Source organism: Anabrus simplex, chromosome 1 (genome assembly GCF_040414725.1).
Source record: "Anabrus simplex isolate iqAnaSimp1 chromosome 1, ASM4041472v1, whole genome shotgun sequence".
Lineage (NCBI taxonomy): Eukaryota > Metazoa > Arthropoda > Insecta > Orthoptera > Tettigoniidae > Anabrus > Anabrus simplex.
Window position 1 is genome coordinate 275,259,421 of NC_090265.1, and position 16,408 is coordinate 275,275,828.

General features: G+C 38.2%; 1 protein-coding gene across 2 annotated transcripts in view; it reads left to right on the forward strand.

Annotated features, from left to right (window-relative positions):
* The window catches only part of Adck5 (aarF domain containing kinase 5), a 458,263-nt gene that overhangs the window by 434,294 nt on the left and 7,561 nt on the right, over positions 1 to 16,408 (forward strand). For both annotated transcript variants that reach the window (XM_067159689.2, XM_067159697.2), the window contains exon 10: positions 11,177 to 11,344. In XM_067159689.2, coding sequence (XP_067015790.2) covers positions 11,177 to 11,344 — 168 coding nt within the window. The remainder of the gene's footprint in view (positions 1 to 11,176; positions 11,345 to 16,408) is intronic.

Sequence of the window (16,408 nt, forward strand, 5' to 3'; positions counted from 1 at the left end):
CGTCACTGCATCTTCTGGAACTCATGTTAAAAATACAACCTCCAACTTTACCCTGGGAGAAGAGTTAACCAGAGTTTTCTTAAGCATGTGCAAGTATGCCTCATCAATGACGCTTAGGCTTGACAGCTGTTGGTGTAGCCGTGGAGGATCAAACCAGCCTTCGGGCTGAATACCCAACATTCATACAACAAGAAAATAAATAAATCGATTAAATTATGGTAAATAAGAAATACGTAAATAAATAAATGATTAAAACAATACACATATATAAAAAATTTCAGATCTCTGCGTGCTGTATATTTGGCTGAGTATCGCACACATGTACACATAAACACTTCCGGATATTAAGGACTGAATGTGGTTTTTCGTGTCTATGACTGAAAATAGCTTTCTACACCTTGGCTCCTTGACTTGTATTACCTATCTTATGTACATTGCCTAGCGACAGTGAATCTATACATTTAATCTTGGTGACAGTATGTTGGGTTGTCCTATCCGAACACACATTTTTTTATGGTTGTTCGTTCATAACTCACCAACGAAAGCGAAAATTTAAAATCCTGCTTCAGGGTGCCCCTTTCCATCTACCTAAAAATTTCAGATCTTTGGGTGTCATAGACTTGGCGGGCCATCACAAAAAGACAAACAGACACTTCCTTTTATTATTATAGACTACCTTTACATACTGCTGACTGAATACTTCTGTCTTCTGTAAGTCCTCACATATACACTCCCCTTGCTCATTAATGATCCCTGGAATTTCCCCCTGAAACCTTGTTCTGCCTTTTTCGTTGCCATAAGACCTACCTGTGTCAGAGTGATGTAAAAAGAAAACAATCTGCCCTAAATATCTATACATATCCTTCCATTGTTCCCTAAAATTCATATGGCTTTCAATGCAGATCAGGATTGATAGATTGATTGATTGATTGATTGATTGATTGATTGATTGATTGATTGATTGATTGATTGATTGAAGTCGTAGAAAAGAAAATTGAACCTCTTATAAAAAATGTTGTGTCAAAGCTAGCTGATGTCAGTAATTATGTTGGTGCGGTAATCAATTGGATCCAAAAGACGGTCAAGTGGGTGTTATTAACCCCGTTGAAACATTTGTTGGAAGAAATGATCGAGTTTTTCTGAAACAAAATGTTAAAGAATGGAAGTTAGTTAAATAATACTGTACAAGAGACTTCCCTACGTCAAAAATGCCTAAGGCGGCACTTACTCGTACGGTGCATGTTAAGTACGTTGGGCTGTTCCAGCAACGCTAGCTTGACTGAGCTTTCTACTTCTAGTCCTTCACTGCCTCAGCCACACCGTTATAGTTTTCAACCTTTGTATCTTATTGACAATGACATTATCATAGGTAAATTTTTATTAGTCACCTCTTCTATCTGTACATTATCCTTGTAACTAATAATCTTTACATACTGCTGACTGAATATTTCTGCATTTTGAAGATCCTCACATACACACTCCCCTGGTTCATTTATGATTCCTGGAATGTCCTTCTTGGAACCTGTTTCTGCCTTAAAGTACCTATACATACTCTTCCATTTTTCACTAAAATTTGTATGGCCACCAATTATGCTTGCCATCATGTTATCCTTAGCGACTTCTTTGCTAGATTCAATTTCCTAATAAGTTCCTTCAATTTCTCCTTACTTCCACAGCCATTTCTAACTCTTATTTCTTTCTAACCTGCACCTCCTTCTTAGTCTCTTTACTTTTCTGTTATAATATAGTGGATCTTTACCATTCCTTACCATCTTTAAAGGTACAAACCTATTTTCACATTCCTCAACAATTGCTTTTAACCCATCCCAGAGTCTGTTTATATTTTTATTTACCGTTTTCCACCGATCATAGTTACTTAATAGAAACTCCCTCATGCTTGTTTTATCAGCCATATGGTACTGCTAGTAGTCCTCATTTTAATCTCTTCCTTTCTTTCACATTTATTTTTAATTACCACAAAAATAGCTTCGTGATCACTAATACCATCTATTACTTTGGTTTCTTTATAGAGCTCATCTGGTTTTACCAGCACCACATCTAGAATATTCTTCCCTCTAGTTGGTTCCATCACTTTCTGAATTAGGTTCCCTTCCCATTTTAACTTATTTGCCATTTATTGGTCATGCTTCCTGTCGTTCGCATTACCTTCCCAATTGACATTTGGTAAATTGAGATCTCCCGCTACAATTACATTCCTTTCCTTATCGTTTCCCACATAGCTGATTATCTTATCAAATAATTCTGAATCAGCATCTGCACTATCCTTTCCTGGTCTGTAAACTCCAAAAACATCAAGTTGTCCATTATCTTTAGAGATGAGCCTTACCCCTAGAATTTCTTTTTTGTCATCTTTAACTTTTTTGTAGCTTACAAATTCTCCTTTCACGAGAACGAATACTCCCCCTCCTACCATTCCTATCCTATCTCTACGATACACCCTCCAGTTCCGTGAGAAATTTTCTGCATCCATTATATCATTTCTCAGCCATGATTCAACTCCTATTACAATATCTGGTAAGTATATATCTATTAAATTACTTAATTCTATTCCTTTCTTTACAATACTTCTACAGTAGGTATATGCGTTGTCTTCATCATAATTTCATCCTCATCACGACGTGCATGTCGCCTACAGGCGTCAGTTCTAAAGACCTGCACCTGGTGAGCCAAACTTGTCCTCAGACCCTCCCGGCACTAAAAGCCATATGCCATTTCATTTCATTTTTACCAATATAGTTGGTCCATTATTGTTCATTATACATTTTCCAGCTAACTCATTCCTGGTTGCCAGCGTTTCGCCCCAGTGTACGAAGTTGGGCTCATCAGTTGGTAAATAGCACACCTACCGATGCATGGCTACTGCATACCGTGGAGGCCACTGCATAGGCTACTTGGAGCCACCGGCAGTGCCTGGAATGAGTAATGAGTTAGCTGAAAAAAATGTATCATGTCCAATAACAGACCAACTACATTGTTATTATAAATTTACTCATTCAGGACAAATATTTCAGGTTCCCTATGGGAATCAACATCTATATCATAGTAACTTTGGCTTGATTGAGATCCCAAGTTAGCAAGACTGTTGCAATCCAACCAGTGAGGTGAAAGGACGTGAAGTGCTGAGTGTGTGTTAAGAATAAAAGTACTAGTGTGTTTAATAACAAATAGGAGTTTCAGTTGAGCAATACTAATGTGCTAGAGGAAGGTGGCAGTGCAGGTACATCCAAAAGGAAAGCAGTATCTATAATATAACGCAAGTGGTACTAACATCAGTTGTGGTAATACTGCTGTTAGTGATCGGTGGTAATGAATTAAACCTGGGCCCTGGACTGTCTTGGGACATTATTGAGAAGCTTAAGGAAGTCATAAAGGAAGAACGTCAAGTGGATAAAAGTAGGAATAAGAAATAGAATAGTGTAGAATAGAAATAGAATAAGAAATTCAAGGATTTGAAGACTTACTTAAAAACAGAACCAAGTGACATCAAGGAGAGCTTGTTTCAAAATAAGCTTAAGTTGGATGAACTTAATAAAGTTCTGGGTGTATAACAAAGGGTAAGGAAGCTTGAATTAAAGGAAGGATAGAAGGGGAAATATAATCATTTGTGGACTGGAAGACACGGATAAGGAGAAGTGTAGTGTGAGTGACACTGATAATGCTATCAAAATAGGGAAGAACATGGGAAGAAGACTGGTTAAGGTATGTATGGTGTCAAACCTAAAGATCTGGAAACTTCTGAAAAATGCAAAGTACCTGAAAGGAACTAAATACGGATTAAGAAAGAACTGGATCCAGAAGAAATTAAAAACATGAAGACACTGTGTTTTAGTTTAGTTTGAGCACGAAATTCAGGGTTGAAACATTTATTCACGGGATCAGGCTTATCATGGCCGGTGACTCTTGAAATAGAATGTGGTCAGCTAATGCGAAAGGTCAGTATCACGGTGGGTGATCATGGGAACACTGAATCAGTGGCAGTATATGTTGTTGAGCAATGGGGCCTAATTGCGACCGTGTGAACGCTGCTCAGACCAGAACTGAAACACCTCCCGCATGGACACAACCTTCTTGACTCGCAGGATTCATAGCTTCATGGGGCATACGCCACACACTCACGCGTCCATTATCTCAATACAACTGGAACCACATTCATCGGATCGTACCACATGCGTCCACCGTTCCATGGTCCATTGCTGATGTTTGCAGGCCCCTGCACGTCGTTGAGCTCTGTGTCAAAGTGTCAGCAAAGGGACAAGAGTTGGTCGTCGGCTGGTGAAGCTTATTACGGTGCAGTTGCCTTCTTACAGTCCTGGTAGAAATGGGTTCCTGACTTCCAGCATTCAACTGGGCGGTGATCTGACTCACAGTAACCCGTCGAGTGCCCAATATGGTTTTGTGGATGCGACGTGATGTCCGTTCGTTAAACACCTGTGGTCTTCCTGTGCAAAAGTTTATGTGGGTGGTAACCCGTGGGTAAATAATGCCAATATTAAGCTTGAATTATTATTATTATTATTATTATTATTATTATTATTATTATTATTATTATTATTATTATTATTATTATTATTATTATTATTATTATTATTATTATTATTATTATTATTATTATTATTATTATTATTATTATTTTGACTTGTGAGGTATCGCTATGCAGTGTTTACATCTCCTTATTAATATTAGTATTAATATTAGCTACATAATGTATGACTATACAATCGTATTATTTGTGAGGTTATGTCATGAATCATGTGCTGTGTGCATATATTTATATGAGTTTTGTTAATGTAAGAACCTGTAATTAATAGTATATAATTTATTATTACCTGTATATATGATGTGTAATCCACTACAGTATTATGCAACACATTGTAATATCCAGAATATCACTGAGTAAGACGAGAACTATGTAGAATATTTTTTTACATTATCTCTAGGCTTTAGACACTCTAGAAATTACTAGAAGATATGTAATGACATATCCTTCTAGAAGCCTGGCCAGGAAACCTATATAAAGAGACGGTCTCGATGATGAACAAGAATTGTTGTTTAACAGGAGTTGTGTTGTGTTGTGTTGTGTTGTGTTGTGTTGTGTTGTGTTTAAGGCTGACATGCTAATGTAAGCAGTTAGCAGTCAACTGTTTCAAGGTTGCAGTCTTCATCTGCTTAGTGATAGGCAGTTGTTAAGAATGGTGGTTTGTTGATGTTTTCCGTAGTAATGTTTTGTTTGTGAGGGCAGTTGAGTAGGTTATGTGCGTGTTCCATGTGTAATATGTAAATAATTAGTTCTAAATAAATAAGTGTACCAACTGACAGCATTTTGTGTCCGTGTTTGTGGATACATCATTAGCGACCGTGGAAAGGACGTAAGAATTTATGAGTGAATACAAATGTAGTGCGAAATGGATCAAAATGCAAATGACACTAGGAACTATGTCCGACAACAACTCAAAGATGATCTTGCCAAGAGAAATCTCCCGATGAACGGCAAGAAGAAATCGCTGCAGACGCGGTTACGGGAAGATCTCATCGAGAAAGGAGAAGATCCCGAAAAGTTTTTCATCGAGGTTGACAAAGACGAAACATCGGAAGATGAAGTGAATGTTTCCAAAATGTGTTCTAATCTAATGACCATGGTGCAGGCACTCAATGACAAAATCTCAGACATTGATTCACAAGTTAATTCCACCTTAACGGAACAGAATGACAAACTTGCAAATCAAATTTCGAAAGTGAATGACAGATTTTCATACAAAAATTCACACATCAACTCCACCCTAACAGAAAAGATTTCAGATCACACTTCAAAAGTAAACAACAAAATTTCTCAAACGCAGTTTTAACCGGACAGATATCACAAGTGTACACGCAGGTTTACAAAGTTGAACAGGGCCTAGAATCAAAAATTTCAACCATAGATGACATAATTTCATCGCAAATTAGCAACATCACCAATCGATTAACGCAGCAGATATCGGATATCAGGTCAAAACTGGGACAGGTTTTAAAGCCGAATTTCTGCCATTGAGGGAAATCTTGGGAGCCGCATTTCTGCTGTTGAAGGAAGTTTAGAAAACTGGATTTTTACCATCAAGGGAAACATGCAGAATATACAAGAAAGCATCCTTCATGCAGTAGAAGGTAGATTAACACAAAAAGGATGTAACACCACACCTCTAACCCCCTCAAACCTAACTGGGAATACAGGACACCTAGACCCGAAGGTGATTATAGAGAGCCTTCCGGAATTCCACAGGCAACTGGAAGAGAACCCAACTAGCTTCATCGAGGGATCAGTCAGTCTGTTAGGAAGGACTAATCTACCAGAGGACATCTTCGTGCAACTCATCACGCCATGATTAAAGGTGCAAGCCGCTACTTGATGGAATAACTTGAAGGGTTTAAATTTAAACTGGACAGACTTCAAGAGGGAGTTCCTTGCTAGGTTTAATTCTGAAGGGGTGAACAGCTCCGTGAAAAGGAAGCTACGACTGAGGTACAACCCCCTGGCATGAGAGCCAGCGCCTTCGTCCTACAGAAGTATTAACTCTTCAAGTGTCTGCACCCAGAAGGAAGCAAGAACGACATCTTGCCAGACATCACAGAGCTACTCCACAATAAGATTCAACCCCTAGTGAAAGTATCACATCTGAGATCCTTTGATGATCTACATAGAATCATCGCCCAGTTGGAGGAGGAACACAAGGGCAAAACTAGGGAAGGGACCAGCACAGTTAGGAAGTGCTACCAATGTGGAAGAACGGGACACCTGAAGAACAAGTGCCCAACTTTGACATCAGAATACTAGGTCCGGCCCATTCTGGATTGAAGGGGGATGGGACCGGGAACAGGAATACGCTGCAAGACATGACAGACAAGCAACCCTAGTCAAGTAGGAGAGGGATTCATGAGATTGTGAGTAGAACAGGCCAACCCCGCCCAGTTATCATCTTAAAGATAGACAACGAGAATTTTTCAACCATACTCGACAGCGAAAAAGCCATTCATTTGTCAACGGGACTGTTGCCTGATTACTACTGCCTATGCAGTCTCACCATCTCGGAAGGGTAGTAGGAGCAGCGGATGGAGTAAATTAATCCATCCAAGGACAGACTAACCTAACCGCTAAATGCATGAACATGCCTATTGTAATTGAGTTGCAGTGATTCAGAACCTGATATTTGATATCATATTAGGTCATGACTTTCTGGTGGAATACAAGGTAATCCTAGGACATAAACTTTTGAGGCAGCTTGTACTGCCATGTGTACATTTTTTGTGAGGAAATTTCTGTGTGTTGAAATTGAAACATTGAAAACTTTGCTGATGTCATGAGAGGTATACTGACTGGTCAGTATATTAACATTTCCGTCATGTCTCTTTTGTTTATTCTCTAGTTCCTTCATTTTTTTTAGCCTATTTTTAGCTTGTATTATCTAGATTACTTTAACCCCTCTTATTTCACTGAAGATGGCTCAAACGAGTTGAAACGTGTTTGAATTTTATTGCTCTATCTAATAATGGAATTATGTTTTGTATTGAATTAGGAAGATATATTTAATTTTTCCTTTGTAAAGTGCGTACAGCATTTCGTGATCCTCATCAACTCATTTCAAACAACTACCTATGTTCTTTCACACACAGATAAGTACTCCACCACCTCTAGACTCTCTGTCCCTTCTGTATATGATGAAATTACCCTGATTTACTTCACTACTATTTACATTTCCATTCAGCCATGACTCTGTATAAATGACAATATCCATATCTATGATTCAGTAAGATTCTAAAATTCAATAATTATATTTTGCATGCATTGATAATTCACCTGCAGTAGGCTTAGGGTCCTACCTCAGTCTATAATCTGTGGCTCCAGTTGACAGCCCTCCTCCGACTCCAGTCTTCCTCATCCTAACTCGTAAGAGCCATACCTGTTCAGTTGCAGTCCGTCCTGCACAAAGTCCCGATCACCTATCCAGGAATCTCTCTCCACATACACCAAGTCCAGCTGCTGACACACCCACTCCATCCAGTCATTCAAAGCCTTCACCTGCCGTAGTGGTATGTCGTTCTTTCACACTGCGCCACTAAGTATGATCTTCGTATTCTTAAACTTTTGTTTAGATGCACTCACCAGTTCATACACCTCTCTCCATTAAGTAGTCTACCAACACCTTTCTTCTAAGATCATTGGTCCCTTCATAAAGCATTAACACTTGCACATTTTTGCTATCTTCCACTCTTTCAACCTGCTGGGACAGCTGTTCAATTTTTATTCCCGGATAACACTGTACCTTTTTACTAGTCCTTGAAATATCACCACTCCAGCGTATCATCAAGTCACCCATGATGAGTACATCACGTGAACTTTTTATAATCAAATCACTTTCCTGCCCTGGGTCAACTATAGGAATCTGTGCTTTTACTGTTTCTTTGAATTCTGCAAGCTTCCACTCTAAATTCTCTATTTTTAAGTCTCTCGCCTTTATTGCTACCCTCATATTTTCCACACTGTCACAAATTCTACAAAACCAAAGGTTGTCCGGACTATCTTCTTTCTTCACCTTAGCACAGCCAAAGTGGAACCACTTTAAACACATCACATACTTGATCCCATTCTTTAAGTTCTTGGTAGGGCCTACACGTTGAACATTTAATTGCCATTGCTTCTGTGGGGGCCTGAACACACTCCACTGCAGTTCCTGGATTCATCTCAACACCACCAATAACCAATAAGGCCGCTATAACAACTGCCAGGAACCACAAGTTACTAGGTCCGAAAAGGCCGCACTGTCACAGGAAGGAGGGCCTCACCCATTCATAACTCATTCCTATTCTCACCCGGTAAATTTCCAATGCGTAACCCATGGTAAACAATTTAACTTCAGAGCACTGGGAAAACACGTCCGTGCACTTCAACAGCTCACTCTCCTGCCCGATGTGCTAGTTATCTTTTGATATTGTGCTAGTGCTGTGAAAATGAAAATCCACAGCCTGTTTCCAGTCATTCGACCGGCTCAGGAATGGAATGAATGAAGCCCCCATCTAGTGGCAAGGATAGGAATTGTGCCAGCCGCCGAAGTCTGCCGCACTCCTCTGGGGCAATGATTAATGACTGACAGATGAAATGAAGTGACATTGGGGAGTGTGAAAGATGGCAGGGAAAACTGGAATACCTAGAGAAAAACCTGTCCTGTCTCTGCTTTGTCCAGCACAAATCTCACATGGAGTGACTGGGATTTGAACCACGGAACCCAGTGGTGAGGCTGCTGCCTGTGCCACGGAGGCTACTGTGCTAGTGCTATAGAATGCCTAAATAAAAAGCTTGTAAGGCTGCGTTAATAAAGCAGTGGATTGCATATTTTCCATGTTTTATGAATGAGGGAAAAGTGATTTTCTGTCAGCCGTGCAACAAAGAGGTAAATGTGATATTTTAAAAATCGTTCAATGCTCATTGTACCTGGTTTAAAAAATCCTTTGAATGCATCTAAGGAAAAACTTATTTCATTTTGTAACCTAACAAACGCTTGCACCATCCTAAAATATAACAATGTAGGCATGGTACTCGGCAGAAATTCGGGGTATACAGTATAGAGTAGCATTGAGTAGGTGTAATGCAGACCTGCAAGGAGGATTTAATCATGTTAGGGTTTCATTGTTCAAGTACGTTCTGGTCACTTCATCAGATGTTGAAAGATTTTTCTCTGCATTCAAACTAATCTTGTCCAGCAAAGGCCATAAACATTTGGAAATTATGAAATTATGTTAGGGATTTAATGTGCACAAAATTACGGCAGATATGACATTGCAAAATACAATGATGCATGAATAATTTTGTTGTTGTGTTGTGCAGTCTTCAAATTGGAGGAGAGCTGAGAGCTTGCACAAGACATGTGATTGTGATGAATGTTTTTCAAATCTTTACTTGTCTTACATTGAATTTCATTCTGTTTCATAAATTTTATCTATATTCATGTCTTGCCTTAACTTTGATTTTGACTGATGATGGTTTCTGGTAAGACCAAAGCTTGCTTAAACAAATAACTTTTTTAATGTTACACCAAAAAGTATTGAATAGGTGAAAAACTTTAGCTTTCATTTTACACTCTCACATTGAAATCGCCCATTAACACTATCTTATCCTTGCTGTTGACCCTGACTACGATGTCACTCAATGCTTCATAAAACCTGTCAACTTCATCCTCATCTGCACCCTCACATGGTGAATACACTGAGACAATATTCTCGTCCTAATTCTTCCAACTGCCAAATCTACCCACGTCATTTCTCATTTATGTACCTAACAGAAACTATGTTGCATGCAGTAGTATTCCTGATGAACAGCCCTACCCCACACTCTGCCCTTCCCTGTTTAACACCTGTCGAGTACACTTTATAATCTCCTATCTCTTCCTCGTTATGTCCCCTTACCCGAATATCATTTACTCCTAGTATATCCAGATGCATCCTCTTTGCTGACTCAGCCAGTTCTACTTTCTTTCTTCCATAAGCCCCATTAATATTGATAGCTCCCCATTGAATTCCATTTTGTTCACCAAGTTTTTTCCTAGGAGTCTCTTGCCTGTCAAGTGGGAGTGGGACTCAGTTACTCCCCTAGGTCCAAGGATTGCTTAAAATGTTCTGAGCTCAGTAAATTCTGTGAAGCAGAATGCTACCGTACTTACATATAGTCCAAGTGAGGATCTCTCCTCTAATGGGTTAGGGATCACTGGTGGAATATATAGTCCTAGCCGCCTGAGCACAAGGAGGGCAACGAATCAGCATATGTCCGAGATGTCCACTCCCATTCCGTAGCAACTGGTATCCCGACTCTCAGGACCACTTGCCAGGCCGCCCATGGTTCACGAATTAGGACGTGACTAGAGTAACCTAATTATTATTATTATTATTATTATTATTATTATTTATGGACAACTGTGGATTACGTGCTCCAGCATCAATTCAAACACTTATCTTAGACCATCAATTTTTTCCATTGGAGGCATTAGGGTTGCAAATTTCTTAGAGGGACATAAAAATTTGGAACCATCCTAACCCATTCAACTTTTAATACAACAGCTTAAATAAATATGACCCTTTTGCTAGTTATTGAGTGTATTATTATGCAATTTTTAGTCAGTGTTTTTATTTACAGGAACATCAATACTATTCGTGCAATAGCCAGGGAACATGGTGATCCTATAGATCGGTACACTGTCATGGCACGAAGCGCAACTCAAGGAGCATTCGTTTCGGATAAATCTGGCCTTCGGGAAAAAGTGGCGGGACTCCGAGAACGTCTTTACTTTGAATTCAGGCTTTGGTAATGGATGTAAACTTTTTCTTTAAAACTTAAATGAGCTTTTTTTAAAATAAATTAATAAGTTTTAAAGGCTTACAATGACATCTTCAAACAAAGAAACTTACTGTTTGAGAGTTAAAAAATGTTAAGAGTTTTATATTGAAACCTTTGTGTTTACTATTTTATTATGTTGTCCATTCACTGTGACTAATGGCTATAATTTCCAGCAAACACAAATAATGATATAATCTTGTCTGGAATATTTGATGTTCATCCAATGGTGAAATGCTGAGCCAAAAAGGATCTAAAACAATAGATATATACTGGAATCTCAATAAAATGATACCATGCACACTAGAAAATATTGTGGAAGAAATTACTGTTGTAGCAAGGATTTAGAATACTGTAATTCATTTTCATTTTGACAGTTTAAATGTCAGAACCTCATGATTAAATTATGTTGATCTATCTATACATAAAAAACATATGAATTAAAAAATTTCAGGGATTTAGTATATCAGTTGATCTTGAGAAATGGCTCATTTAATAGGTCATAATTCCAATATCTCTCTAAAAATAAAACTATTCTCGAAGCAACGTGTCTAAGTAAATGTTTGTGTATGAAATAATCATCACAATGAAGACCGATATGGCCTCATTGAAGTAGTTCTTTGTTTATCAACAGATAGCACACAGCACGTTCAATGACATTCACGTTTTTTACAGAAACAACATGATGTGCAATGGTCTTACTCGCAATTGAAAACATAGGTATTAACCTCCTCAAGCTTTTCAAACAGTTGCAGTAACTGCAGTGAGTTCCATTAAGTACCATTAAGTGAGTACCAGCAAAATGTGGCCTTGTTCAGTTTGTTTTGCCATAACCCAATTTCTCTTTCAGACATTTGTCCAAAATTGTCATTTGGTTTTTTCTTGGTCCGTACTGCTTCAACATTCAGTTACTGGTACAGATTCACTGGTGCAGTTATTGTACCAGGAATGCCCATACTTAGCTATATTGGAGAGCATGGATTTACGCAAGCGTATACAGTTCATCCTTGGAATGCTTACAGAGAGAGGGGTTTTGAAATATACCTTTTAAATATGTGTCTTTTAGAATGGGAATGGCTGTGTTGAAGAGAATATTTGTTTTATCTGTGAATTCATTTAAGTTGAAGTTAGGATTGGCGTATTGGTCCATGTTGATGTAAAATAAAGTATTGAATTTGTAAGTTGGACTAGATCTATAATTTATGATTGGTCTCATAGGTACATTTTCTTTATGAATTTTCGGGAAAGCTTTTGCAGTCGGTAGTTTAGGGTTCATTATAGTTAACTTTGTGATTTCTTGTTGATTTAAAAGAAAGTGAATATTCTTTAATAACATTTTCAGATTCTTTTGGATATTGGTGGTGGGGTCTTTACATTTAATTTGAAAGGTAGTATCTAGAAAACACTGTTTGGTTTTGGTTATGTATGCATTTTTGTCTATTATGACAGTAGTGTTGCCTTTATCTGCTTTCATCACTATTAAATTATTTTGCTTGATTTTGTCTTTCAGGTTTTTTTAAATTCGTGCAATATTAATGGTGTTTCTGTTATTGTTATTATTGTTAATCCTGTTGATGTACTGTGGTAGTTTTTTCTTTATTTCGTATCTGACTTTGTCATGTAGGTCATGTGGAATTTTGTTTAGGGCGTTTTCAGTTTCCGTGATGATGGTCGTGATGTTTTGAAAGGTTGAAGTATTTCCTCAGTTGTGTTTGGGTCCTCTACTCAATATATCGGCTTCTATTTCATAAAGTTTGTGTTTTTTATAGGTGGGTGAAATATTCCATAATCACCCAGTAAGGCTTATACTTTTCACTCGGTTATCTGCCATATGCCTTCTCTAGATCTACGAAACAAAAACGTAACTCTCTATTTCTCTCGTAACATTCTTCAGTTAGTGCATACTGAAAATCTGATCCCAACAGCCCCTCTGTGGTCTGAAACTATACTGGATTTCATCCAAATTACTCTGATTGCACCCTCCCTTCTAAAATGCTTTTGAACACCTTGCCTGATATACTGATCAATGAAATACTTCGGTAGATGTTGCAGTCCTTCGTGTTCCCTTGCTTATAGATGGTTGCAGTTACTGCTTTTATCCAATCAGAAGGTACCGTACTAACATTCCATGCTAATCTTATTACTGTGTGAAGCCATTTCATTCCTGCCTTCCCACTATATTTCACAATTTCAGGTCTAATATAATCTATTCCTGGTGCTTTATGACAATGTCATTTATTTACCGTTCTTTTTAATTCCTTGAGCGTAATTTCACTACCATCATTATTCTCCTTCTGCTGGACTCAATTGTTTGTGACTTCAACAGAAAGATTTCTCTTTATGTCGAAAGTGATTTCCTACTATAAGCATGCCCAGATTAGCCAAAATACTATTCATTTTAATCGAAACAGACTTTCAACGTATTAGGTCGTGTTAGGTACATGTAGTACGTGTTGAAGAGATGTTAAGTACAGAACAAAAATGGCCAGTGGGAGGTTGTGGGTTCAGATCCCACTGGTGTCCGGCTGGCCATTTTTGTTCTGTACAATGCAGTCATGAAAATTCAATACTATTCATTTTGTTTTCTCCTCCCTTTCTAAGATTCTTTATTACTGTCCAGATACTGTTTCTACTACTGTTACAACAGATGTTAGTACTACTGTTATTAAAGATTTCCCTGCCATTTGACCAAGCCTTTCCAGGTAATTACCGAAATCTTCCCATGCCTTCTTGTATTCTACAATGATTTGTTTCACTCCGTTTCCCTCCTCTACACACAATTCTATATCTGCTTCAGTTCTTGTTTGGTCCGGCTCCTTGGCTGAATTGTCAGCTTAATGCTCTTCGGTTCAGAGGGCCCCGGTTTCGATTCCCATTCGGGTGGAGATTTTAACCTTAAATGGTTAATTCCCTTAGCTTGGGGACTGGGTGTTTGTACTGTCCCCAACATCCCTGCAACTCACATAGCATACCTAGCACTAACATCCACTACAATAATACTGCATTTTGTAGATACAAAATTATTATTATTACTTCTTGTTTTGAGCCATTTTTGATACACCATCTTTTTATATTTACATGTTTACTTCACCATTTCATCAAGATGTGCTTTTTCTCTTCTTTAAAACGTCATGATGAAAATGTTGACCAAGGTAATTTTTATTTTGTTATTTAAAATGTCTCACCTGGCAAAATTAACATTTTTGAAGCCTCCAGTATTTAAAATTGTTTATTTAACCTAGGACCGGAGGTAATGAGTTCCTGCTTGGTTTACACAGATGACAGAAAATATTGTTTTGATAAATAACATTATAAATATATGTCTGTGCAATGTCATGTGTTACATTATTATGCCAGAGGTTTGTGTCATCTATCACTGCAGATTTTTCTTCCTCGTGAACTGATCTGAACGTTATATATAGTGTTATCTAAAGGCGGGATTCCACTGAGGCTACATTTGGGCAACATGGAGCATGCGACAGTGAAGCATACTGCAGTCGACTTTCAATTGAGGAAACACAGCACGACATGTAGCGTGCGGCTGTGTGGCATGGGACATGTTGCCATCTGTCGAACACTCTCTGGTGCCGCATGCCTCAAGAATATGCTTGTTGAACGTTGTCGCCCGGGATCCAACAGTGTGTGGATCGGTGCTACAATTTCCGTGCGACAAGATGAAGTAGGCTATTGAAAACACTGCGAATTTAATTGGGGATTATCACAATGCTCCGGAATTGCGGAATGTAACATTGAGTGATTATAAAAACAGTAGAAAAGAAAGCATACGTTAAAATGGCCCCCAGAAAAATATGACTGCAGTGTCCACGAACTGAAGATAATTTAAAAATGCGTTCAGCTTTCCACCGAGAGCATAAAAAATGCAGAAAATGAAAACTGGTGTTGCTTCTCCATTGAGAGGAAATCTGTGGTTCGCGTATAATCTACTTACCTTTCTTCTTGACATCGATGCTCCAAACGTCAGGTGACAATGAGGAACGTGAGGTGAATTGATTTTATGCTACTGTTTTCCTCTAATTAATGAAATAAGTTAACTGCTTATGAACTTTTGTAAATAAAATTGTGATTTATTCATTGCCCACCGGGCTGAGTGGCTCAGACGGTTGAGGCGCTGGTGTTCTGACCCCAACTGGGCAGGTTCGATCCTGGCTCAATCCGGTGCTATTTGAAGGTGCTCAAATACGTCAGCCTCGTGTCGGTGGCACTTAAAGGAATTCTTGCAGGCCTAAATTGCGGCACCCCGGCGTCTTCGAAAACCATAAAAGTAGATAATGGGACGTAAAGCCATTATTATTATTATTATTATTATTATTATTATTATTATTATTATTATTATTATTATTATTTTGCTAGGGGCTTTATGTCGCACCAACACAGATAGGTCTTATGGTGATGATGGGATAGGAAAGGCCTAGGAGTTGAAAGGAAACGGCCGTGGCCTTAATTAAGATTTACTGGTGTGAAAATCGGAAACCACGGAAAACCATTTTCAGGGCTGCCGATAGTGGGATTCGAACCTACTATCTCCCAGATGCAAGCTCACAGCCGCGCGCCTCTACGCGCACGGCCAACTCGCCCGGTATATTATTATTATTATTATTATTATTATTATTATTATTATTATTATTATTATTATTATTATTATTATTATTATTATTATTATTCAGTTCCTGGTTTTATCCTTATTAGTACTGGCAATAGTTTGCACTAGAAATAAATAAATTAGAGATAACTATTAAAATAGAATTTAATGACATCATAGTACTAACTACAACAACAACAATAATAAACTTGGCAGGTTCGATTCTAACACAGTCCGGTGGTATTTGAAGGTGTTCTAATAGACCTACGTAAGCCTCATGTCGGTAGATTTACTGGCACGTAAACTAACGCCTGCTGCACTAAATTCTGGCACCTCGGCGACTCAGAAAACCATAAAAGTAGTTAGTGGAACTTGAAGCCAATAACATTATTGTACAATAATAATAATAATAATAATAATAATAATAATAATAA